The 25,000-nt window shown below is 54.6% G+C and overlaps 3 protein-coding genes across 3 annotated transcripts; 2 read left to right on the forward strand and 1 right to left on the reverse strand.

The window, feature by feature from the left end:
• Positions 1-381: 381 nt before the first annotated feature.
• Positions 382-2,977, reverse strand: EAH_00030130 (hypothetical protein, conserved; the record flags this gene model as incomplete). The annotated part of the gene is made up of 1 exon (XM_013392526.1): positions 382-2,977. A coding segment is annotated over one exon (2,596 nt), but the record flags the coding sequence as incomplete, so codon positions are not given.
• A 1,179-nt stretch (positions 2,978-4,156) lies between these two features.
• On the forward strand, positions 4,157-10,344 carry EAH_00030140 (SAC1 phosphoinositide phosphatase, putative; the record flags this gene model as incomplete). Its single annotated transcript, XM_013392527.1, has 10 exons — positions 4,157-5,034; positions 5,485-5,564; positions 6,642-6,927; positions 7,376-7,456; positions 7,700-7,754; positions 7,881-7,939; positions 8,149-8,329; positions 8,821-9,335; positions 9,737-9,862; positions 10,218-10,344. The coding sequence occupies 10 exons, from the start codon at positions 4,157-4,159 to the stop codon at positions 10,342-10,344; spliced, it is 2,388 nt and encodes a 795-aa protein (XP_013247981.1).
• A 1,457-nt stretch (positions 10,345-11,801) lies between these two features.
• Positions 11,802-23,232, forward strand: EAH_00030150 (hypothetical protein, conserved; the record flags this gene model as incomplete). The annotated part of the gene is made up of 15 exons (XM_013392528.1): positions 11,802-11,914; positions 12,314-12,848; positions 13,216-14,763; positions 14,997-15,222; positions 15,555-15,763; positions 15,979-16,558; positions 16,793-17,167; positions 17,647-18,080; positions 18,717-19,124; positions 19,798-19,908; positions 20,198-20,517; positions 20,753-20,869; positions 21,193-22,067; positions 22,757-22,898; positions 23,151-23,232. 15 exons carry the CDS (start codon positions 11,802-11,804, stop codon positions 23,230-23,232), a joined length of 6,075 nt encoding a protein of 2,024 aa, XP_013247982.1.
• Between the last annotated feature and the right edge of the window lie 1,768 nt (positions 23,233-25,000).

Below are 25,000 nucleotides of genomic sequence, written 5' to 3' on the forward strand. Positions count from 1 at the left end.
ATATATATATAAATATATATATATATATATATACATATAGATTTATATATATTTTACACATTATATATACATTATATATATGTATAGATGTATTTATATTAAACAGAGAAATAGTATGGGTACTAGTGTAATACAATATATATATGCATATATACATGCATATATATATACATATATATATATATACATATATATATACATATATGTATGTATATATATATTTATATATACATATATATATATATATATACATATATGTATGTATATATGTATATGCATATGTATATATATACATATATATGTATATTATATCTATTATACATATAAATAAACAAATATATATAAATATATATATATATATATATACATTCTTTAGTTTACCTTCTGGTTCGGGTGCGAGTGCCGTGAGGTTGGGTTGATAAAAAGAATGAAAGGGCAGCAGAGACCGCAGCACTTCTTCTAAACAAACAAAACCCTCTGAGCGCATGCGCCGACGACGCTTCCGGGGGCCCCCCTTCTCAGCAGCAGCAGCAGCAGCTGCTGCTGCTGCAGGTGCTGCAGGTGCTGCAGGTGCTGCAGCAGAAGCAGGGGCTGCTGCAGTTGATGCAGCAGAAGAAGCAACAGGAAGAGACGCTGACGCATCGCTCGGCTGCTGCTCTCTCCCTTCTTCCTCTACACTCATTGACTCAGGCGCTGCTGCTGCTGCTGCTGCTGCTGCTGCTGCTGCTGCTGCTGCTTCTGCTGCCTCCGCTGTAGCTGGGGTCTCAGCAGACACTGCAGCCTTCCCTGCGTCAGTCTCTTTAGAGACAGCCGAGACAACTGTCTCCTCCCCCTTCACATCTGGGGCCTCTTTGGGGGCCCCTCCTTCTTCTTTAACTTTCTCTTCCTCTCTTTGTTTGTCTCCTTCGTCGCTGTCTTCTCTAGACGGCTGCACATCTACACACACCCCTTCTATAGGAGGGGCCCCCTCTATTTTAGGGGCCCCCTCTATTTTAGGGGCCCCCTCTGCTGATGTCTCCTCTCCTGGGGCCCCCTCCATGGGGGCCCCTTCCTCTTTGGGGGCCCCCTCTATAGGGGCCCCCTCAGTGGGGCCCCCTTCTTTGGGGGCCCCCTCAGTGGGGCCCCCTTCTTTAGGGGCCCCCTCCGTGGGGCCCCCCTCTGTGAGTCCCCCGTCTTGGATTTGTTTATGTGTGTGTGTGGGTTGCTGTTTATATATTCGTCTATGTTTATGTTTATATTTAGCTGTTGTAAGAACAGTGAAGGGGGAGAAGGAGCGTAAGACATCCGCTAAGACATAACGTTTGTCTTCTGTAAAGGCCTCTCTGCTGCGGTGTCTCCGAGCAGCACACAGCATCTCAAATTTCTTTAAGCTGTCCAATATGCTGCTGCTGTCTCTCTTGCTGCTGCAGAGAGACACACTCACGCCTCCCCCACTGCCGTAACGCCGCCGGTACCAAGCAGCAAGGCCCTCCAGAGGCTCCCCGGGTTGTCGCTGCTGCTCCTCTTCTGCTGCTGCTGCTGCTCCTGCTGCTCCTGCTGCTGCTGGTGCTCCTGCTGCTGCTGCTCCTGCTGGTGCGGGGGCGGCTTGGGACGGGGAGTCTGTCGCAGCTGCTGCTGCTGCTGGGGAAGGACTGCTAATGCTGCTGTCCTCAAGAGACACAGGGAAGGTAAGAGATGTGCCTGCTGCTGCAGCAGCAGCTGCTGCTGCTGCTGTTGCTGCTACTGCACTGTTGGGAGGATGGGAGAGAAGCGGAGCAGCGCCAGCTGTTGGCGCTGCACCTGCTGCCGGGACCGCAGCAGCTGCTGCAGCAGGAGCAGCAGCAGCAGCTGCAGCAGCAGCAGGAGGCGCTAGCTGGGGAGACATGAATAAGCCGGGTGTCTGTACAGCAGCAAGGTGAGGAAAGAGAGGAGGCAGCAGCAAAGGGTCTTCATAAGCAGCAAGTGGCGGGAGAGAGAAGAGGCCCCCTACCCGGGTTTGCTGCAGCAAATAAGAAGCTTGAGGCAGGGGTAGGGGCCCCCCCCCTGCGAGGCCCTTGAGAGGCATGGGGGCGCCCCCTAGTGCAGCAGCAGAAGCAGCAGCAGCAGAAGCAGCAGAAGCTGTATTCGATGCTGAGGACCCCACAACCCCTGGGGCTGCTGCTGGCGGACAGACAGAGACAGATGAATCCTGCAGAGACACTGGGGGACGGCTGCTGCTGCTGCTGCTGCTGTTGCTGCTGCTCGCTGGAGCAAACAAACCCTGGAGGCCCCTCTGAGCCGACGCAACTGCAGCACCAAACAAAGCGAGGCGCTGGCTTAGTTCTGCTGATGCTGCTCCTCCTGCTGCTGCTGCTGGGGTGGCTGCTGAAGCTGCTGCTGCAGGTGCTGCTGCTGCTGCCGGTGCTGTTCCTGCTGGTGATGCTGCTAGGGTTGCTGCTGCTGCTGGTGGTGGTGCTGCTGCACCAACACCAGGAACGACAGACAAACCGCCGCCTCCTGCTGCTGCTGCAGGAGTAGCAGCAGTTGCTGCTGCTGCTGTTGCAGGAGTAGCAGCAGTTGCTGCTGGAGCGGCAGCAGTTGCTGCTAACGAGGGAGCCACCACCGCAGGAGCTGTCTGTACACCTGACGGCGCAAATAATCCTCCTGCTGCTGCTGCTGGCGCTGCTGTTGCTGGTGCTGCTGCTGGAGTTGGTGGTGTTGCTGCTGCTGCTGCTGCTGCGGGTGCTGTTGCTGCCGCGGGCACTGCCGATGTTGAGGATGCTGCTGCTGGTAGTGGTGCTGCTGCTGCTGCTGCTGCAGCCACTGGTGGCGTTGCAGCTGCTGCAGGTGCTGCTGGCGTTGCTGCTGTTGAAGCAGCTCCAGAGGGGGCACCAACCGCAGGGGCAAGTGCTGCTGCTTCCGCGGGTGTCGTCTCCCTCGCAGCAGCAGCAGGAGCAGCAGCAGCAGCAGGAGCAGGAGCAGCAGCAGCGTGCTGCTGCGCCGGTGAGTTCTGATCCATTGCCGGTCTATGCTGCAGCAGCAAGCTGAATAATTCTAAGGGGCCCCCGATGAGGCTGAGGGGCCCCTAGGGGGGCCCTTCGTCCTGCTTGACTAGAAACGCGCCTTGCTGCTGCTGCTGCTGCTGCTGCTGCTGCTGTTGCTGTTGTTGCTGCTGCTGCAGCTGCTGTTGTTGCTGTCGAAACAAGAGTCCTAAAGGATTAAAAGAACTCCAACAGGGGGGCCCTCTGCCGCCGGGCAGAAGGTGTTAATAGTGTAGTGACAGACGCATGCGTCTTGCTGCTGCTGCAGCAACAACAACAACAGCAGCAGCTGCAGCAATCTGCAAGGAATAAACTCTCGACCTGGAGATGAAACGGTTGGTAGCGAACTCTTTCGTAGAGAAAGGCCCCAGGGGCCACCGCATGCTGCATGCTGCTGCTGCTGCGGCTGCTGCTGCTGTTCTGCTGCTGCTGCTGCTGCTGCAGCAGCAGGAGGGGTATTATATTATGTCTCGAGCGGTACTACAGGCTTTTCTTTGCAAGTATTTTTATAAATAACAATTAAATTTACACGTCTATTGCTCCTTAATAATCTTAGGGGTTTTTAGTTTGCTGCTGCTGCGACCCGCTGCAGCGCAGCAGCACAGCGGCAGCCTAGCGGGAGCAGCAGCAGCAGCAGCAGCAACAGCAGAGCAGCAGCGGCGCTGCAACAGCTGCTTCTCCAGCTGCTGCGATCACTCTAATGACTCAAAAATAGCAGTTCTAAGGAGACAGGAGACAACGAGCAGAGACAAGCGGTACAGACAGACAGCAGAGATAAACAGCGGAGACAGCTGCAGCACAGCAGCAGCAGCAAACAGCTAGGAGGTCTCCTTCAAGCCTCAGCGCCTCCTCCGGCGAAGAACCCCCCTCACGTTGACCTCAAGGGCTCGCATTTCCTCTCTCTGCTGCACCTACGTGTCCTTGCTGCAGCAGCAGCAGCAGCAGCTGCAGCAGCAGCAGCTGCAGCAGCAGTAGCTGCAGCAGCAGCTGCTGCTGCAGCAAATACACTTGTGTGACAGTAGTTTGTACACCGATCTGAATATTAAACAGCAGGGGGTCTCTAGGGGCCCTCGAACACCTAGGCTCTCGGACTGCAGCAGCAGCAGCAGCAGCAGCAGCATCTGTTGCTGCTGCTGCTACAGCAGCAGAATAGGGAAATGAATGCTTCGCTGCTGCAGGAACCTCCCTTTGAATGCGAAGTGTATGCAGACTATCTGCGTCTGGTGCAGCGACGGGCTGGCGGTGCTGAGGTGTACATACACCGCATTGACTCTGCTGCAGCGCCCCCCCACGACAGCAGCAGCAGCAGCAGCAGCAGCAGCAGCAATGGGGAGAATGGTTCCTGCTTGCGCGTGTCTGCTGCTCGGCCAGCAGCAGCTGCTGCTGCTCAGCAGCAGCGCCTCGAGGCCTTCTGCTGCTGGGGGGTATTTGGGGTGTATGCAGAGCCCCGCGGCGGCTGTTTGCTGCTGATAGAAACAGCAACATGCAGAGGAAAAGTAGGAGAAGATTATATACTTCAGGTTGGTGCCTTCAGGGCCCTGGACCTCCGCCTCCCGCAGCAGCAGCAGCAGCAGCAGCAGGGTTGGTGTGTGCGCACAAGGAAGCTAAGGAGGCCTCTGCGGCTGAGACTGGGGGAAGCACTTGCAGCGGAAGTATACTTGACTGACCTGGTTGCTGCCTCTAGCAGCAGCAGCAGCAGCAGCAGCAACACCTGCAGCAGCAGCAGCAGCAGCAGCAGCGTGGATTGCGGCAGCCCTTATGTCCCCTTGGTGTTAGAGGCTCTGGCTGGGGGGGGTTTTTACTTTGCTCTGTCGTTTGATTTGACTGTCTCCTTGCAGCAAGCGCTGCAGCAAGCAGGTGTCTCCTCTTCCTATTCTGCTGCTGCTGCTGCTGCTGCTGCTGCTGCTGCTGCTGCTGCTGCTGCTGCTGGGGAGGGAGAGAGTGACAAGGGCAGAGACCGCTTCTTTTGGAACCGGCAGCTGCTGCTGCCGCTGCAGCAGTATGCAGCAGCCTTTGGGGTCAAGGCTATTCAGGGGTGCGTCTCCTTTCTGTCTCCTCTCTGTCTCCTGCTGTCTCTGCTCTGTCTCCTCTTCTTCTTTTGCTGTCTCTGCTGCTTCATTTGCTTTCTCTCTGTCTCCTCTGTCTCTCTTTTATCTCCTCTCCCTCTCGCTGTCTGTGTGCTGCTGACGGAGCAGCCGCATTAGCTGCTGCTGCTGCTGCAGCAGCAGCAGCAGGAGATACCATGTGTTCTGCTGCTGCAGCAGCCGCTGCTACTGATAGTGCTGCTGCTTTTCTCTCCTCCTCTACTGCTGCTGCTATTGCTGCTGCTACTGTTGTCTCCGTAGCTGCTTCTGCTGCTGCTGCTGCGGTTTTTGTAGTACTGTTTTTCCTGCTGTTGCATTCGCTGCTGCTGTTGCTGCTGCTGCTGCTGCTGCTGCATTTCACTGCGCGTGCTGCAGCTGTCTCCTTGTTGGTTTGTCTGCAGGTTTGTGGGGTCGGGGTGTCTGTACAGCAGCAGCACATCGCTGCTGCATTTGCTGCTGATCTCTAGAAGAGACACTCTACGTATAGGGACTCGTTTTAATTGCAGAGGTTTAAGTAAAGATGGTTTGTCTTATTTTAACTGTCTCCTCCTTCTTTTCTGTCTCCTTCTTCTCTACACTCTCTTTTATTCTGTCTCCTCTTTCTTTTCTGTCTCCTTCTCTTCACTCTCTTTTATTCTGTCTCCTTTTGTCTTGTCTTCATTCTTCTGTCTCCTCCTTTGTCTGTCTCATCCCCCTCTTCCTTTCTTCTGTCTCCTTTCTTCTGTCTCCAACCCTTCTGTCTCCTCTTCGTCTGTCTCCTCTTCGTCTGTCTCCTCTCTTTCTTTCTTCTGTCTCCTTTTATTTTGTTTTTTTTCGTCTGTCTCCTTTCTTCTGTCTCCTCTTCGTCTGTCTCTTCTTCTTCCTTTCTGTTGTCTCCTTTCTTCTGTCTCCTCTCCTCTTGCTTTCTTTTGTTTGCTTTCTTCTGTCTCCTTTCTTCTGTCTGTCTCTTCTCTTTATTTCTTCTGTCTCCTTTTCTTCTGTCTCCTTTCTTCTGTCTCCTTTCTTCTGTCTCCTTTCTTCTGTCTCATTTCTGCTGTCTCCTTTCTTCTGTCTGTCTCTTCTCTTTATTTCTTCTGTCTCGTTTTTGTTGTTTTTTTCTTCTGTCTCCTCTTTTCTGTCTCCTTTCTTCTGTCTCCTTTCTTCTGTCTCCTTTCTTCTGTCTCCTTTCTTCTGTCTCCTTTTGTCTTGTCTCCTTTGTCTCCTCTTTTGTCTGTCTTTCTTTTCCTTGCTTACTCAGTTTATCCTTTTGTGTTGTCTCCTTTCTCTAGTTCTTCTGTCGTTGCTGATGCTGCTGCTGTCTCCTGCTGCTGCTCCTGTCTCTCCTTGCATGTGATGTGCTGCTGCCGTTGCTGCTGTCTCCTTTGGGTTGTTATTTCTGCTGTCGTCGCGCTGCTGCTCTCTTCTTAATACTTGCAAACACTGCAGCAAATCTTTTTGCTGCAGTTGCTGCAACTGCTGCTGCTGCATTTGCTGATGTTGCTGCAGTTGCTGCTGCTGCTGTTGCAGTGTCTGATGCTGCAGTTGCTGCTGCTGCTGCTGTTGTTGCTGCGCCTCCTAGGAAACGCTTCAAATTTTGTGGAGACAGAGCAGCTGCTGCTGCATTACTACCATGACCCTCTGCCCTCCTATGCTTCTACTTTTAGCAGCAGCAGCAACAGCAGCAGCAGCAGCAGCAGCAACAACAGCAGCAGCAGCAACAGCAGCAACAGCAGCAACAGCAGCAGCAGCAGCAACAGCAGCAGCAGCAGCAAAGGCGACAAGAGGACTTGGAGGCTGGAGATTCAGAGCTTAGTGCAGGTTCGAGGGTCAATACCTCTCTTGTGGCAGCAGCCGCCAACCCTTAGGTACAGCAGCAGCAGCAGCAGCAGCAGCAGCAGCAACAGCAACAGCAGTAGTGGCAGCAGCAGCAGTAGTAGCAGCAGACGTAACAGCAGCAGCCATAGCAGCAAGAAACATATGCAGCAGCAGCCATAGCAGCAAGAAACATATGCAGCAGCAGCAACAGCATCAACACCATCTTTAGCTGCAGCGTAGGGAGACGGAAAGGATGGGCAGAGGCTGGTCGCTTGCTGCTGCTGCTGCTGCTGCTACTGTAGCTGCTGCTGCTGCTGCTATTGCTGCTGCTTCTCACAGGAATAGCAATCCAGCAGCAGCAGCATCTGCTGCTGTTGCTGGATTCCTATGCAGCAGCAGCAGCAGCTGCCTGCAGCAGCGCCGCAGTAGCAGCAAGGCGTTTATTCTTCTTGTCATTTGTCTACTCTGCTGCTGCTGCTGCTGCTGCTGTTGCTGCAGTTGGTGCCCCATACCTCGGCTTGTGCCTGGCGAAGAGGAACAGGAAGCAGCTGCCAGTCTCCACTTCTCTTCTCTCGTCAAGTCCGCTGCTGCTGCTGTTGATGCTGTTGCTGCTGCTGCTGCTGCTGCTACGGCTGCTGCTGCGGCTGCTGGGAGGGTTCTCCCGTGGCTCAGGCTGCTGCTGTTTTGATACTGCAGCACCACGTTGCGTTTTTGCTGCTGCAGACTCTGCGGCATCTAGGGGCTTCTTCCTGTGTATGCTGCTGGCTGCTGCTGCTGCTGCTGCTGCATTGTTTGCGGCTGCTGCTGTCGTTGCTGCTGCAGGCGCTACGGGGATGTGGAGGCAATAAACTTGGTAGACAGGAAGGGGTGGCAGCGGGTGAGGGTGTCTCCTTTTGTCTCCTTTTAGCAGCACGTGCTGCTGCAGCAGGAAACACACGTTGCTGCTGCAGGAAACACGCACTGCTGCTGCTGCTGTTGCTGCTGCTGCTGTGTCTTGCTGCAGACTCTCGGGGAGAAGATGCAGCAAGTGCTGCAGCCCATCAAGCATGTTAACTACACATGGTGAGCAGCAGGAGCAGCAGCTGTAAAACTCGAGAAGCAGCAGCAGCAGCAGCAGTTGTTGCTGCTGCTGCACGGTTACTCCCCAGAGAGACAGCCTCGAGGCACGCGGATGTACCAGGCTACCACCCTGCTGCTGCTGCTGCTGCTGTTGCTGCTGCTGCTGCTACGCTGATTGCTGCTGCTGCTGCTGCCTCGTGGATGGTGTGCAGGTTTGACTTTCATGCGGAGTGTAAGAATATGCACTGGGAGAACCTCAGCAAGCTGCTGCAGCAGCTGCAGCAGCAAGTCGATAAGCAAGGGTCTCTCCGCGTTTTGCTGCTGCCGGAGGAGACAGCAGCAGCAACAGCACCCTGTCTCGTTCCTGGTTGGCGCGTGGGGCAGGTTGGTCACGTCCGCTCTGCTGCTGCTGCTGCTGCTGCTGCTGCTGTTGCTACTGTTGCTGCTGCTTTGTCGCTTCGGTTTGCCTGTCTCCGGCTGGGGCTCCTTCTCCTGCAGCAGAAGCTGCTGCTGCAACTCTGTAGTGCTGCTGCATCCGCCGCTGCAGGTCCTGCTGCAGCTCCTTTTAAATGTGCTGCCTGCCGCTGCTGCTGCTGTTGCGGCTTCTGTTGCTGCTTCTCTCGGTGTTGCTGTTGCTGCTGCTGCTGCTGCTGCTGCTGCTGCTTTGGTAGTAGTCCCTTTGTGTCTTTATCGCGCGGCTGCTTGTTGAGGTGTCTCCTCTTCCTTGCATGCAGTTGTGGGGCGTTGTATGGGGTTGTCTGTTTTCTTGTTTTGCGTACTTGCTGCTGCTGCTGCTGCAGCAGCAGCAGCAGCAACAGGCGCCTCAGCAGCTGCAGCAGCGTGCTGCGTGCTGTGTCTGTCTCTTTTTTGCTGCCTCCTTTCAGGTGTACAGACAGCAGACGGGGGTGCTCCGGATAAACTGTATTGACTGTCTAGACAGGACAGGCGTTGTTCAGGGTGTCTTCGCTAGGGCAGTGCTGCGCAAGCAGCTCGCTGCTGCTGCTGCTTCTGCTTCTGCTGCTGCTCCTGGTGCTGCGGGAGGTGATGCAGCAGCAGCTGCTGCTGCTGCTGGTCCACCTGCTGATACTGCTGCTGCTGCAGCAGCAGCAGCAGCGAATCCCTTCGCCCCCCTCACGGTGTCTCCTTTTGCTGAGGAGACATTCAGAGACCTCTGGGCTTCCAACGCTGATGCTGTCTCCATTCTCTATGCAGGTGCGTTGCTGCAGCCCTCAACAGCAGCAGCAACAGCAGCAGCAGCATCAGCAACAACGGCAGCAGCAGCAGCAGCAGTGTCGTTGTGGTTTGCTGCAGGGACTCCGGCTTTAAAGACAGACTTCACTCGCACAGGCAAACGCTCGTGGAGGGGGATGCTGGGAGACGCAAGAAACTCCTTCTTCAGGTATTGCTGCTGCTGCTGCTGCTGCTGCCGCTGCTGCTGCTGTTGCCGCCGCTGCTGCTACTGGGGCTGCTGCTCTTGCTACTGTTGCTCCTGCTCTTGCTGCTTCAGCTCTTCCTACAGCCGCTGCTGCTGCTTCTGCTGGTGGTCCTGCCTGCTGTTGCTTCTACTGCTGCTGTTGTAGTTGCTCCGGCTGCTGCTGCTGCTGCTTAGTATTCTTGAGTTTTGTTGCTGCTAGGAGTCGATACGCTGAAGCCCTTCATTAGCTGCTGCCTCAGGCTTTCTTTTTTTATCTGTGCCGCGAGTGCTGCGGCTTTGAAGCTGTTGCTGCTCCTGATCAGACCTGCTGCTGCCGTTGCTGCTGCTGCTGCTGCTGCTGCTGCTGCTGCTGCTGTTGGTTTCAGGTACTTTTTAAATAACTTCTATGATGGGTTTAAAGAGGATTGCTTGACTGTTTGCTGCTGCTCCTCCTTGCGGCTGCCGCTGCAGCCGCCGCAGCGCCCTGGGGGCCTCAGGAGCGTATGTGTTGAGTATTTGCTGCTGCTGATGCTGCTGCTGCTGCTGCTGTGTCTCTTGGGGCCCTGGGGCCTTGCTGCGGTGTCAACGGTGCATGCAGCAGGAGCTGCAGCAGCGCGATGGGCCCTGCATTTCCCTTTGCTGCTGCTGCATAGCGGTGTGCTGCTGCCTTCGCTGCTGCTGTCTCTACCGCCTATGCCTTGGTTTGCTGCTTCGCAGCAGCAGTCTCCATCGATGTTTGCTGCTGCTGCTGCTGAGACTGTCACGTTCTTGGGGGGCTGCTGTCTCCTTTTGTGTCTCTTCTTATTGGGGGCAGCAGCGTACATACACCTGAGATGCGCCTGCTGCGTTGATCTGCCGCTGCTGCAGAAAGAGCAGCAGCAGCAGCAGGTGCAGCAGCAGCAGCTGCAGCAGCAGCGGGAGCAGCAGCTGCAGCAGCTTAGAAAGAGAGTTTTACAAGGAAGAGGAGACACTCAAAGCCAAGTTGAGTGTATAGACTTTCGCAGTCTGTCTCCTCTCAGCAGAGACACAAACGGATAATAAATAAACTGTCTCCTTTTTAATAATTTCAATCTGTGCATCTTCTTCCCGCTGCTGCTGCTGCTGCTTCTGCTGCTGCTGCTTCTGCTGCTGCTTGTTCTGTTGCTGCTGCTGCTGTTGCTGCTGCTGCTGCTGCTTGTCGTATTGCTTGCGGATCTTAGTTAGAATTCGAAGCTGTAGCATGAGTTGCCTCAGCTAGCTGCCAGCTAGCTGCTTCAGCTAGCCATAGAAAAGCTAGCTAGCTGTCTCCTTTAAGAGAAAGAAAAAGGCGGCGTCTCTTTTAGAAGAGACAAGCAGCAGGTGTCTCCGCAGCAGCACAGACTGTCTCCTTTAAGAACAGATAAAGGCAGGAGATGTCTCTTTTAAAGAGAGAGACAGACTCCTGTTGCTGCAGCAGTGCTGCTGCCTCTGTCTGTGTCTCTGCTGCTGACTGTCTCCTCTATATATTGCTGCTTACTGTCTCCTTTCTTTCCTAGCGTAAGCCTTGCTGCTGAGGGCTTCAGTGCAGCACAAATTAGGGTTTAGGGTTTGGGGGTGAAGGAGACACGTCGGGTGCAGTGGACGCAACAGCAGCAGCAACAGCAGCAGCAACAGCAAGGATAGCAGCAGCAGCTGGAGTAGCAGCAGCAGCAACAGCAGCAGGAATAGCAGCAGCTAAGTAGCGCTTCGTGTCTTGCTGCAGCGCATGCAGTGTTGCCCTTGTCTTTTTAAAAAAGTGCTGCTGCTCTCTGAATTGCTGCTGCTGTCTCGAGTGTACGTACACCTCAACCCCCTGCAGCAGAGGCCCTCCAGCAGCAGCAGCAACAACAACAACAGCAGCAAAATGCATGCAACAGCGATGTGTGTATTAATAAGCGAAGGAAGATAATGAAGACGCCCCTTCTTTAAAACATAAATTATTATTATTATTATTATTTGTTTGTATTTGTTTGCTTAAATTTATCCGCTGCTGTTCGTTTTGTTATTCACACATACATAAAATAGAGATGAATTAAAGAGATATAAGCAAAAGAGATTATAAATATGCAGCAGTAAGCAGCAGCAGCAGCAACACCAGTACCAGCAGCAGCAGCAACACCAGCAGCAGCAGCAGCAGCAGCAGCAGCAGCAGCAGCAGCAGCACACTGGGCGTGGGTTTATTTTTCCAAGCCCCAACTCCTGTTGTCTTCTACAGCACAAACACAAAAACTCGTGCAAACAGCTAGCTGGTGCTGCTGCTTCTCCTGCTGCTGCTGCAATGCAGCAGCAGCAGCAACAGCTGCTGCAGCAGCTGCTGGGGGGCCCCGTGGGGCTTTAAAGGAAGCCACGGCTGCCGACCTCCTTGCAGCAGCAACAGCAGCAAGAAGCACAGAACTGCATGCGGTGTTTTCACTTAAACACAATTAATTAAATTAAACAGGCAGAGGCAAAGACATGCAGGTGCTTACTGCGCAGCAGCAGCGGCAGCAGCAGCAACAGCAGCAACAGCAGCAACAGCAGCAACAGCAGCAGCTTCTAAACATCGATAACTGCGGCTGGCACTGCGAGTTTGAATCGCCTGTTATCATTCTTGCTGCCTTTGTCCTTCTCCGCTGCCTGCAGCAGCCACAGCACTAGCTGCAGCAGCAGCAGCAGGAGCAGCAGCAGCACTAGCAGCAGCAGCAGCTGCTGCTGCAGCAACGTGAAGAGCAACCGTCCCTTGCGCTGCAGGGCGAGCTGAAGTAGCAGCAGCCCTTCTGCAGCTGCAGCATTGGCTGCAGCAGCAGCACGAACGCCTGCAGCAGCAACAGCAGCAGCAGCGGCAGCAGCAGCAGCAGGATGCTGGCGTCTTCTGCTGCTGCTGCTCCCCTGGGGGGCCCCACAGCTGCGTCTGCAGCAGATAGTAGAGACGGAGGTTATTACTTTGCTACTTCTTTACCTCCTACTGTTGTCTCTTGCTGCTGCAGCGTGCGGCTGAGGTGCCCATACACCCCAACGCTTGTCTTGGCGAGGCCTCGGTCTCTAGTATTCCTTCACCCCCAATCCAAAGGCAGCAGCAGCAGCAGCAGCAACAGCAGCAGCAGCAGCAGCAGCAGAGAAGGTTATGGCGGCACCTCTGCTGAGAGCGCCTGCACCTCTTCCTCTCCCACCGAAGCAGCAGCAGCAGCAGCAGCAGCAGCAGGAACGGCGGTTTGCGGTGTAGAGGCAGCAGATGAGGGTATTTTATCAGGGTCTTCTTACTTCTCTCCTCCTGTTGTCTTGCCTTGTGAGTCTGCTGTCTCTGCTCTTGCTGCAGTGCCCCGCAGACCTCTGGGTTTCCCCTCAGCTGCAGATACACCTGAAAGGAGACGGAGCAGCAGCAGCAGCAGCAGCAGCAGCAGCAAGGAGACACAGAAAGGGTTTGAAGACCTCCTTGTCCTCACAGACAGCCAGGAGCTGCTGCTGCTGACATACGACAAGACACAACGCCGTCTGCTGCCTCTACAAATCATCGATCTACGCGTGCGCTGCTGTTGCTGTTGTTGCTGCTGCTGCTGCTGCCGTTTCTGGTGCTGTTGCTGCTGCTGCTGTTGGCTTCTGGTGGCGGTGCTGCCTAAACTTGTTACGCATGCATTTGCTGTTGCTGCTGATTCTCAGCGTGTAGCTAGCTGCTGCTGTTGCACCTGCTGTCCCTGCTGCTTTGCTGCTGCTGCTGCTGCGCTTCTGTTGCTGCTGCCGCTGCTGCTGCTGCTGCATCTGTTGATGCTTCTACTATCCTGGTTCTGCTGCTGGTGTACCCTCAGCTGGTGCTTTTCGGCAGCCTCTGATTTGTAGTTTTAGTTAGTGATACGTGCTGCTGCTGCTGTTGCTGCTGCTGTTGCTGCTGCAGCTTCCTTGCTTCCGACGGATTAAGGGGCGGCCTTTGGTGGCTGTCTGTCCCCTCACAGGAGACATCGCAATCCATCAGTATGAATTTAGAGTACAGTATTTGCAGCGCCGTAGAAGCAGCAGCAACAGCAGCAGCAGCAACGGCAGCAGCAGCAGCAACGGCAGCAGCAGGAGCAGCAGCAGCAGCAGCAGCTTGACGGAGCCGAGCCGAGTAAAGCGAGTAAAAGAGCAGGTTCAGCATCCGCAGTGGCAGCAGCAGCCACAGCAGCAGCAGCAGCAGCAGCAACAGCAGCAGGAAGCAGCAGCAGCAGACTGCCCTTCAGGGCCCCCTCCATACAATCCGCAGCGCGTTGTCTTTGTACATGAGTTAGGAATATTAGACTTAGCTTTCATAGCCCCGCAGCAGCGGCAGCAGCAGCACTGCAGCAGCAGCAGCAGCAGCAGCAGGGGCATGCTTTTTGATTGCGGTTTAGAAGGAGGGGAGAGCGATGAGTGCAGCAGCAGCAGCAGCTGCTGCCAGCAATTGCTGTGTCTCTACAGCTGCCCTGCTGTTAGCAGCCTCGGCTGTTCTTCTCCTCTAGCATTACCTAGTTTCTTCTTAAAGCTGCTGCATCTTCCTGCTGCTGCTCAACCGTTCATTAATACAGACCCCACATCTTGCTGCTGCGGACCTCTTAAGGGGCCCCTGCAGCTGGCAGCAGCTGCTTCAAAGCTGCTGTCTCTTCCGCTCCCCCTAGGCGGGGTTGCTGTGTTTGCTGCTGATTCTGTCTCCTGGGTAGCACCGCATACACCGCAGAGAGAAGCTGCAGCACCTAAAGGCACCCTTGCTGCTGCTGGCCACACTACCAGCAGCAGCAGCAGCAGCAGCAGCAGCAGCAGCAGCAGCTTGAGCAGCCGCCGTCTTGCTGCTGCTGCTGCTGCAAAGGGACTCCGCGTTGTTTGTACGCAAACCACCTTCCCGGGCTGTGATGATATCGTCTCTGCTGCGCTGCTGTCTCCTCCTGCAGCAGCAGCAGCAGCAGCAGCAGAGGATCAAGAGCAGACGTGCGTCTTTGTAGCCATTGACGCCAGGGGAAACGTGCTGCAGGCGGTGCTGCGGGTCCCGTCTGTCTCCGACTGCAGCAGCAGCAGCAGCAGCAGCAGCAGGTGGGGTGAGCCGTCTTTGTCTGTTTGTTACTTGGGCAGGGCATGCGAAGCAACGCAGCTGTCTCCTCTGGGGCCCCACACATTTTTTGCTGCTTCTACCTGCAGCGACAGCTTGCTGCTGCATATCCGAGAGCCTCCGCTTGATGGCCCCTCCAGCAGCAGCAGCAGCAGTAGCAGCAGCAGCAGCAGCAGCAGTTTGAAGTGTAGGCGGGTCTCTGACGACGCAGGAGCGGGCTCTGCTGCGGCGGGGTGGCAGCAGCAGCAGCAGCAGCAGCAGCAAGAGATGCTGCTGCATGCAGCAGAGAAGCAGCGAGGGCGTCTCCGAGTGATTGAGGCCTTCAGCAACTTGGGCCCCATTGTTGATTGCTGCATTGCTGACTTTGAAGGAAAGGGACAGAGACAGGTGCTGCTGCTGCTGCTGCTGCTGTTGCTGGTGCAGTTGCTGCTGCTGCTGCGTTGCTGCTGCTGTGGCTTTAAGAGAGTTGAGTCGTTCGCTCGATTGTTTCTCAACGTGCTGCTGCTGATTGTGTGGTTGCGGCTGCTGCTGCTGCTGTTGCTGCTGCCTCTCTTCGTGTGTGCGTGTGCCTTCTGCACCTGCTGCTGCTGCTGCTGCTCTTGTTGCTGTTGCTGATGCAGCTGGCGGTTTGCTGCGGCAGCGGGCCCAGCGGCGCTGTGCGGTTTGTGCGCGATGGTCTCTTCCTGCATGCAGCAGGAGCAGCAGCACTGCAGCAGCCAGTTGAGGGTGTATGGTGTCTCCGTTTGCTGCGGGGCGGAGCCCCGCTGCTGCTAGCTGCTGTCTCTCTGCCGCAGCGCTCGTTGCTGCTGCAGTGCGAAGCAGCAGCTACGGGCAACCCAGCAGCACGTGAGGCGGCCTCCTGCTGCTGTCTTGATCCTTCCAGCTGTCTCTTTTGCTGCTGCTGCTGCTGCTGCTGTCTCACGTGGTTCTGTCCCCTTTGCTGCTGCCTCTGTCTCTTTCTCTGCTGCAGCTATCTCTGTCTCCGTGTTTGCTGCTGTGTCTGTCTCTGCGTCTGCTGCTGTTTGTCTCTTCTTCTGCCTCCCCTTCGATTGCTGCTGTCTCCCTTGCACACCGCATGCATGAATCTCCTTTCTCCCTTGCTGCTGCTGCTGCTGCTGCTGCTGCTGCTGCTGCTGCTGCTGCTGCAGGGCCTATTGTTGCTTCTCGGTCTTGGGCAGAGACTGAGGAAGGAGGACAGCTGGAGGCAGTCGAGAGCTGGGGGGCCTTCGTAACGACGCAGCCGTCTCTTCTTTGCTGTCTCTTTGTCTCGGGAGACAGCAAAGATGATGAACATGCAGCGCAGCAAATGCAGCAAGACACCAGCAGCAGCAGCAGCAGCAATACAGACACTGCAGACGAAGAAGACACCTCGGTGGTGGTGCTTCAGGTACACTTGGCACGCTGCTGCTGCTGCTGCTGCTGCTGCTGTTGCTGCTGCTACTGTTGCGCTTGCTGCTGTTGCTGCTACTGCTACTGTTGCGACTGCTGCTGCTGCTGCTGTTGTTACTGTTGCTGCAGTAGCAGCAGCAGCAGTGTGTCTCGTGTTTGTTGTATATATAGCGTTTTTGTTTGCTGCTGCGTTTGTGTTTGTTTGCTGCGCAGGTGCTGCAGCAGGGGGTGGTCGCCTTAGAGGCTCACGAGGCGTCTCTTTCGCTTCGAGCTGCGGTGTCTGTGCAGCTAACTGTCTCTTCTTCTGGTGTAGCCTCCCTTGAGCTGCAGCCCTGTCCCCTCAGTGCTTTGTGTGGGGCGCCTGCTGCTGCTGCTGCTGCTGCTGGAGCAGCAGATCCTTGCATCAGCTGCGCCTCGGTGGCGCCGCTGGCAGGTGTCTTTGCTAGGGGAATGCCTTCTGCTGCTGCTGCTGCAGCAGGAGATGTTTTGCTGCTGACGGCAGACTCTGTTGCTGCTGCTGTCTCTTTAAGCGGCAGCAGCTTCAGGTGTCTCGCCACCTGCGACTTGGGGTATGAGGCCTCTGCAGCACATGCTGCAAGGCTCGACATCTCTGATCCTGCATGTGCAGCAGCAGGAGACGAAGGGCTAGCTGCTGCTCCTGCAGCAGCAGCTGCTGCTTCTCCTGCTGCTGTCTCTGTTGCCCTCGCTTCTGTTGCTCTGTTTGATGAGGGCTCTGTGCGTCTCCTTTCGCTTCCTTCTTTGCAGCCTCTCATGGTCCTTGATGCATGCAAGGGTACGCTTCTGCTGCTGCTGCTGCTGCTGTTGCTGCTGTTGCTGCTGCTCCTGCTGTTGCTGCTGGTGCTGCTGCATGCGTGTGTGGGGTTATTGTTGTGTCCGTCTGTTGTTTTTTTGAGGTGTTTGTTGGTGCTGCTGCTGCTGCAGGAGTTGCTGTCGTTTTCATTTGTTTCTTGCTGTGAGCCTGTGTTGCGCTGCTGCTGCTGCTGCTGCTGCTTATTTGCTGCTGCAGGAGAGTTAGGGGTGTGGGTGACGTCGACTTGGTTGTGCTGCATGGGCAGTCTCTGTCTCTGTCTTGCGGGGCTGAGTAACGGGAGGGTGGTGCTCTTTCGTCTTGGGTTTGCTGCTGCTGCAGCAGAAGCAGCAGCAGCAGCAGCAGCAACAGCAGCAGCAGCAGGCAGCTGCATCGGGGAGGAGACACCGCTAGTCACTGGGGTGCATCTTAACTCGCTGTCTCCTGTCTCCTTGCGTCTGTCTCTGCTCTCTGCTCGTGTTGTCTCCTTGGGTGGGGGCCCTGTGCGGCTTGCTGCTCTTCCTTTGCTGCCTAGGCTGAGCTCGAAGCGCAGCAGACACAGCAGCAGCAGCAGCAGCAGCAGCAAGTCCCGCGGTGTCTCTCCTCGCCGCCGCTTCAAAGCTGAGATGCAGACAAGGCATGCTGTTGCATGCATCGTTTGCTGCTGCAGCAACCCAACTATTATTCACGTCTCAGCAGCAGGTCAGGATAGACACAGCTGCAGCAACTGCTGCTGCTGCTGTTGTTGCTGTTGCTGCAGCAGGAGCGACAGTTGCTGCTGCATCACCTGCAGCAACAGCTTGAGCAATAGCATTAAGAGTAGCAGCAGCATCTGCAGCAGAAATGTCCCTATACATCGCCTGCCAGCCTTATACTGCCCTCAGGTGTCTCCTTTTGTCTTTTTTTGTCTCCTTTTGTCCTTTTTTTGTCTTCTTTAGCATTTCTTTTGTCTCCTTTTATATTTCTTTTATATTTCTTTTATATCTTTTGTATTTCTTTTATCGTTCTTTTGTCTCCGTCTCTTTTATTGTCTCTTTCTGTTGTCTCCTTTTATATTTCGTGTGTCTCCTCAGGCAGCCTCACTTACAACCACGTTCCCTCTGTCTCGCTGCAGCACGTTGCTGATTTTAGCTGCAGCGCCACAGACCCCAGCCTGGGCCTTATCTGGGTTGAGGGTGCTGCTGCACCTGCTGCAGCAGCATCAACCAGCAGCAGCAGCAGCAGTAGCAGCAGTAGCAGCAGCAGCAGCGCAAGCGGTGGATGGCGCCGCGAATGGGAAGGCGCGCTGCAGCAGCAGCAGACGCAGCAGCAGCAGCAGCAGCAGCAGACGCAGCAGCAGCAGGCGCAGCAGCAGCAGCAGCCACCGCGGGGTTTGCTGCAGGTCGGGGTCCGTGAGGAGGCGCAGCGGCTGCACTCTTTGCTGCTGCCTGTGGGGCGTACAGTCGATGCAGTCTGTGCACTCGAAGGTGTCTCCGTTGTAGCTTTGGCGTGCCCAGCTGAAGTCGTGGTGAGAGGTGTCTCTGTCTCTGTCTCTGTCTTTGTCTCTTTCTGTCTCTATTTATCTGTCTCTCTCTGTCTGTCTCTCTCTACCTGTCTCTCTTTATCTGTCTCTCTGTCTCTCAGCCTCTGTCTCTGTCTCTCAGTCTGTGTCTCTCTCTCTTTATCTGTATCTCTCTCTTTATCTGTCTCTGTCTCTGTCTCTTTCCTTCTCTCTTTGTCTCTTTCTCTGTCTCCTCCATATCAAATAAGAGACCTGCAGCAGAAACAGAAGCAACAGCAGCAGCAGCAGCAGCAGCAGCAACTGGCTTGCATTTGGGCTTCTGTTCCGTGTCTATGTGTCTGTTTGCGGGAGGGGTCGTTAGGAGACAGTGCAGCAGAATCAGCAGCAGCAGCAGCGGCAGCAGTAGCAGCAGCAGCAGTAGTAGCAGCAGCAGCAGCAACAGCAGCTTGATGTTCTTCGATGTTTGTTGGTTTGCTGCTGGAGTTGGTGTGTGTGTGTGTCTCCTCTCCTGTGCATCTGTTTCTGCTGTAGACTGAATGAGTGTGGGGTGTTGCTGCTGCTTCTGCTGCTGCTTCTGCTGCTGCTTCTGCTGCTGCTGCTGCTGCTGCTGCTGCTGCTGTCTCCTTTGTGTCTCCTTTTCAGGGAGGACGCGAAGAGCCCAGCTGCATTTTGTTTTTAAATCCGAACACAAAGACAGTCGAAGGAAAGTTTGTACTGCCGCATGCTGCACATGTTCCTGCTGCACTTTGTGTGGGGCCGAAGCAGCTGTGCTGCAGCAGCAAACGTACATGCAGCAGCAGCACAAGCAGCAGCAGCACAAGCAGCAGCAGCAGCGCGCTACAGCAGCAAACCTCGTCTACAGCAGACAATGCAGCAGCAACAGCAGCATCTCAGGCACTTGCTGCTGCTGCTCCTGGTGCTGCTGCTGCTGCTGCTGCTGGAGGAGGAGGAGACAGTTGTGCCGAGCTGCTTTGTGTAGGGACAGCAGAAGTTGTGCTCAATGACTGCGTACCCCAGAACGGCTGCATACACCTTCTGAGGATATCCAGAGTCAGTTAGCTGTCTCCTTTCATCTCTTGCTGTCTCTCTGCATTTCTTTCTATCTCTATCTGTCTCCTTTCGTGTCTGTCTCCGTCTCTTTGCACTTCTTTTTATCTGTTGCTGTCTCTCTTTGTCTCTTTTTATCTGTTGCTGTCTCTCTATGTCGCTTGCTGTCTCCTCGTCTGTCTCCTTGTCTGTCTCTTGCTGCTTTCTTCTGTCTCTGCATGCCCCTTCCTTTGTCTCTCTTTGTGTCTCTTCCTGTTTGTTTCTGTCTCCTTTTGTCTGTCTATATATATAATATATATTAATTATATAATATATATATAGATATAATATATATATATATTAAATATATATATATATGTATATATTATATGTATATATATTTCTTTATTCTGTTGTCTCTTTCGGTCTCCTGCTGTCTGTCTTTGTTTTCTGCTGTCTCTGTCTGTCGTCTCCGTTTGCTTTCTGCTGTCTCCTTTTGTCTGCTGCTGTTGCTGCTGCGCGTCTGGGCGGTGTCTTTCTGCTGCTGCTGTCTCACGCTGCTGCTGCGGCCTCCACCTTTTACTGCAGCAGCTGCTGCCGCTGCTGCCGCTGCTGCTGCTGCTGCTGCTGCTGCTGCTGCTGCTGTTGGTGCTGCTAGTGTGGATGCATGGGTGTCTCCTTTGGGGTGTACATGCAGGTGCATGGGATGCTAATTATATCGGAAGCAGCAGAGCAAATGCGGCTGCTCTCGGGGGTGCAAGAACTGAGGGTATTCGATGGGATGATATTAGCTGCTTGCAACCATCAGGTAGACAAACGCTGCTGCTGCTGCTGCTGCTGCTGCTGCTGCTGCGGCCTTTGCTGCCTCTACTGCTGCTGGGGCAGCGGCGTATGCTGCTGCTGCGGTGACTTATGCTGCTGCTGCTGCTGTTTGCTGCTGCGTGGGAACCTTGAAAGAACTTCTCAGAGGCATCTGTTGGCTGCTCCTTGGGGCTGCCGATGCTGCTGCTGCTGCTGCTGCTTCCGGGTGTTCCTGTAGCTGGATGGTGGTTGCTGCTGCTGCTGCTGCTGTTGTGATATGTTTGCTGCTGCTGCAGCTGCGTCTAATTCAGCTGGGCCTTCCGTTCGAGGCAGCAAATGGAGACAAAGCTGCGGGGCGCCCTGCAGCTTCTGAGCAAAGGGGACAGCGACGCAAACACCAGCAGCAGCAGCAGCAGCAGCAGCAGCAGCAGCAGCGGAGGCGAGATGGCTCTAGCTTCTTAGAGGCTGGGGAAGATGCAGAGCAGGAGACCAGTGAGGGTCTTGCTGCTGCTGCTGCTGCTGCTGCTGAGAAGGGCCTGCGCTCTTTAGGGAGGATACAGATGCGCTGCGTTGCAGTGTTTGCTGCCAGCACCTTCATTGCATCTCTAGATGTCCTGTAAGCCAGCAGCAGCAGCAGCAGCAGCAGCAGCAGCAGCAACAGGGGTATAGATGCGTGGGCTGTCTGTGGAGTTGCCGAGCAGCCGCCTCATGTGTTGCTGTATCCTTGCTGCATCACTAACTTGTCCCTCCTTGCTGCAGCACGTGTGTCTGATGTCTGTCCCCTTGCAGCAGCAGCAGCAGCAGCAGCAACAGCAGCAGCAGGAGTGTGTGGGTTTGCTGTTTATGAGCAGGGAAGACAGGCTAATATGCGTAGGCGACATGATGTCTTCTGCTTGTATGGTGGAGTGGCTGCCTAAAGAACAGACGCTAAAAGAAGTAGCCAGGGATATGCGATGCGCCTGGCCTCTGTAAGGCCTTCATGCTGCTGCTGCTGCTGCTGCTGCTGCTGCTGCTCTGGCTGCTTCTCTAGGTGCTACTGCTGCTGCTGCTTCTGCTGCCGGTCTGGCTGCTTCTCTAGGTGCTACTGCTGATCTAGCTGCTTCTCTAGGTGTGGCTGCTTCTCTAGATGCTGTTGCTGCCGTTTGCTGCTGCTGCACTAGCTGCTGCTGCTGCTCTGTTGCTTGCGTTGGTTCATGTTGACTTCTTCCCGTTGCACATACAGTGCCGTTTCTCTTCTGCTGCTTGCTGCTGCTGCTGCTGCTGCTGCTGCTGCTGCTGGGTGTCTCCTCAGAGCTGTCTCCGTCCTAGACCCCAATTCTTGTCTCATGGCTGACGGTGAACAAAATTTGTGGGTGCTGCGGCGGGCGCTGCCTGAAGGAGTTTTAAAGGGTCTCTGCAGCAGCGAGGGGCAGCGCTCTGCTGCTGCTGGTGCTGCTGCTGCTGCTGGTGCTGCCGCTGCGGGTGGTGGCGCTGCAGCAGCAGACGGCGCTGGGAGCAGGGGCCCGCAGCAGCAGCAACAACAACAACAACAGCAGGCGGGGGGAAGCGCAGCAGCAGCAGCAGCTCCATCGCCTGCAGCTGCAGCAGCAGCAGCAGCAGCAGCAGCAGCAGGAGGGGACACCTCAGGAGGCTTCAATATTAGCGATGCTCAGCGCTTTCGTTTGTTTCCTTCTGCTGCTATGCAGACGCCCGTGTCTGTAAATAAATTTATCCACGGGGGTATTACGCTGCAGCTAGAAGAAGGCCTGTTAGGAGACAGTGGAGGAGAGCAGCAGCAGCGCAACCTGTCTCGTGGCTCTCGAGGAGCAGCAGCAGCAGCAACAGCAGCAGCAGCAACAGCAACAGCAGCAACGGCCCCCAGCGGTGAGTCATTAGGGGGGCTGCTGCAAGACGCGCGTGGTTGTGGGCTTCTTCGTGGTATGAGCAGCAGCAGCAGCAGCAGCAGCAGCAGCAGCAGCAGCAGCAGCAGCAGCAGCAGATACAGCAGCAGCAGCAGCAGCAGCAGGCGGGAGATATCGTGGAGCTTATGCTGTCCTAAGTCTACAAGGACGTGGGTCTCTGCAGAAGGCAGTATCGGAGTTATTTTAAAGCTGAAAGACACAGAAACATTTGCAAGGATGGCTGTCGTAGAAGAAGCAGTCGGCGATATGACTGAGTGGATCGGCTGTACGTACACCCCAACTTCAACCACCACCTACATGCATGCATGCATGCATGCATACATACATGCATGCATATATGTATATCTATGCATGCATGTATATCTGTGCATGCATGTATATCTGTGCATGCATGCATGAATATCTGTGCATGCATGGGTGTTAGTGTATAGCTGTGCATGCATGCATACGTGTATGTATGTGCATGAATGCATGCATGCATGTATACTTGCATATTACTTATATATCCCTGCATGCATGCATGCATGCAGGCAGCGGATTGAAAGGGGCTGATGGTGTTGCTGTTTTTTTGTTTGTTTGTGCTTGAGGCTGCAGCTCCTGCATTATTTATTATTTTATTGTTTGGTGTTTTTCTGTCTCTTCTCTGTGTCTCCTCTTTTTGTGTTGCATGCATTTTTATTTGTTTGTCTGTTGCTTGCTTCAAGTGGCTTAGACCTGAAGCAGCAAGTTGCTTCCGTTGTTGCTGCTGCTAGTGCTGCTGCTGCTGCTGCTGCTGCTGCAGCAGACATGGCTGGATAGCAGCTCTGCAGTCTCCAGCTCCCTGCAGTCAGTGAATGCGGTATTAAACTCCTGCTTCTGTTGCTGCTTGTGCTGCTGCTGCTGCTGCTTGTGCTGCTGCTGCTGCTGCTTGTGCTGCTGCTGCTGCTGCTGCTGCTGCTGCTGCTGTATGCTCAGCTCGCGTAGGGCCCCCTAGCTACGGCGTCAGTCTAGATGGGTCGAAAGCCCCAGCAAAGGGTTTTATTGATGGGGATGTGTTGGAGCAGCTGCTGCTGCTGCGGCCTCGAGAGCAGCGGGAGGTTTACAAACTTGCTCGAGTGTACGTGTGTCTCTGCTGCTGTGTCTCCTCTGTCTCCTTCTGTCTTCTTTTTATCTTCTCCTCAGCTTTGTCTGCTCGTTCAGGGGATAGGGCTTATGCACATACAAACACTGCTAGCAATTGCTGCTGCTACTAGTGCTGTTGCTGCTGCTGCTGCTGCTGCTGCAACAACGGAGAAGATGTCTCTTTCGCTGCTCAGTTCGTTCGTTATGTCTGCTGCTGCTGTTGTTGCTGCTGCTGTTGCTGCTGCAGCACCGCTGAGGAGGTTGGGTTGTCTCTTCCATCCCTAGACGAGCTGCTGCTGCAGATAGAAAACCTGCGGCAGCTTCACTGAGGGGTGCTGCGGTGTCTCTGCTGCTGCATGCGCACATCGAGACAAGGAGACAGCTAAGAGAAACAGAGCAGCACCTGCAGCATCTGCATGCAGCGTTGCTGCTCTTTGTCTCGCAGTATGAACAAGACAGTGGGGGGAGGAGCTGGGGCTTTCTCTTGCAGCAGGTTGCAGCAGCAGCTGCTGCTGCTGCAGCAACATCCCTGGCGCTGCAGCTGCAACAATTTCGCTGCTGCTGCAACGAGGATGCTGCTGTCAACCTAGGTGCAGCAGCAGCAGCAGCAGCACGAAGACTGGCTGCAGCTAGCGTGTAGAGATGCTGTATGACTGCCGTTGATGTTGTGGGGTTGGGGGTTGTGGGGTGTCTCCTCCGCGGTGTCTCCAAACCCCTGTTGCCCTACCTTAGCCACAGTCCCTTTGAGCTGCTGCTGCTGCTGCTGCTGCTGCATTTGAGTTGAAAAGAAGCAGTCATGCTGCAACAGTATCAGCCATGTTACTGCAGAAGCAGTCATCAGCAGCTGCAGCTGTGTTGCTGCAGCAGCAGTGATACTGCAGCAGCAGCAGCAGCAGCAGCAGCAGCTGCAGCAGCAGGAAGCCCCTTAGGCTTTTTAATTAGCTCTTAGCCTGTTGAGGGCCTCAACAAATATTGGGGGGACTTCGAGCTGCTGCGCTCTTAGTTTAAATAAAGACAAAGACAAAGAGAGACAGATAAAGAAAGATATTAGAAGACGAAGAGAGACAGATAAAGAGACAGAGAGAGAGAGAGACAGATAGCAAAGAGAGACAGATAGAGATAGAGAGACAGATAGAGACAGAGAAAGAGTAGCTCAGATAGATATAAATAGGCAGAGAGAGACAGCTAGAGACGAGGAGACAGAACAAGACGCGCCCCCACGCAGGCGACAACCAAAGCCGTACTAAGTGAGCAGCAGCAGCAGCAGCAGCAGCAGAAGCAGCAGCTGCAGCACGCTGTGCGTAGACTGGGGAAGAACAATAAAAAAGAAAGCGCCAGTAAATATCAATAGTGTTCTGTCAACTACGTGAGCAGCAGCAACAGTAGAAGCAGCAGCAACACAAGCTACAGTAGCAGCAGCAGCACAAGCAACAGCAGCAGCAGCAGCAACAGCAGCAGCAGCATGTTGTGAGTAGACTGGAAAAGAAATAGACAGCGTCACTAAATATTGATGGAGTTCTGTCTGCTGCTTCGGGCAGCAAGCACTCAGCTGCTGCTGCTGCTGCTTCTGCTGCAGCAGCTGTCGCTAATCTGCCTGTTGTTGCTGCCTGCAGTGCCCAGCAGCAGCAGCTAAGCAGCAGCAGCAGCAGCTAAGCAGCAGCGGAGGCAAGCCCCTTCCGTCTGCTAGCGCCTTTAAGAGCAGAAGGAGACAGCAAGGAGACAGCTAAATATTTATCTTCTCCTTTAAAGAAAGAGACAGGCGCTGCGCATGCAAAGGAGACAGCATTAGCTGCGCCTCCTCCGTCTGTCTCTTTCTTTTGTCTCTTTCTCTGTGCTGCAGCAGCTCTTGTCTGCTACAAGCAGACAAACAACTTATATGCGTGCAGCTGCAGCAAAGAATCCCTAGCGAAAGCTGAGGAGACACCCCACGTGTCTCCTGTCCCTTGGGCCGTACGTAGCCCTTTCATTGCTTCAGCCCCTACAGCAGCAGCAGCAGCAGCAGCAGCAGATAGAGGCGTGAGCAGCAGCAGCAGCTGATAGGGGCGCGAGCAGTAGCAACATCAGCATCAGTAGCATTAGCAGCAACAGCAGCATCAG

The sequence above is a fragment of the Eimeria acervulina genome, genomic scaffold, assembly GCF_000499425.1.
Source record: "Eimeria acervulina Houghton genomic scaffold, Eah_scaff276, whole genome shotgun sequence".
Taxonomy (NCBI): domain Eukaryota; phylum Apicomplexa; class Conoidasida; order Eucoccidiorida; family Eimeriidae; genus Eimeria; species Eimeria acervulina.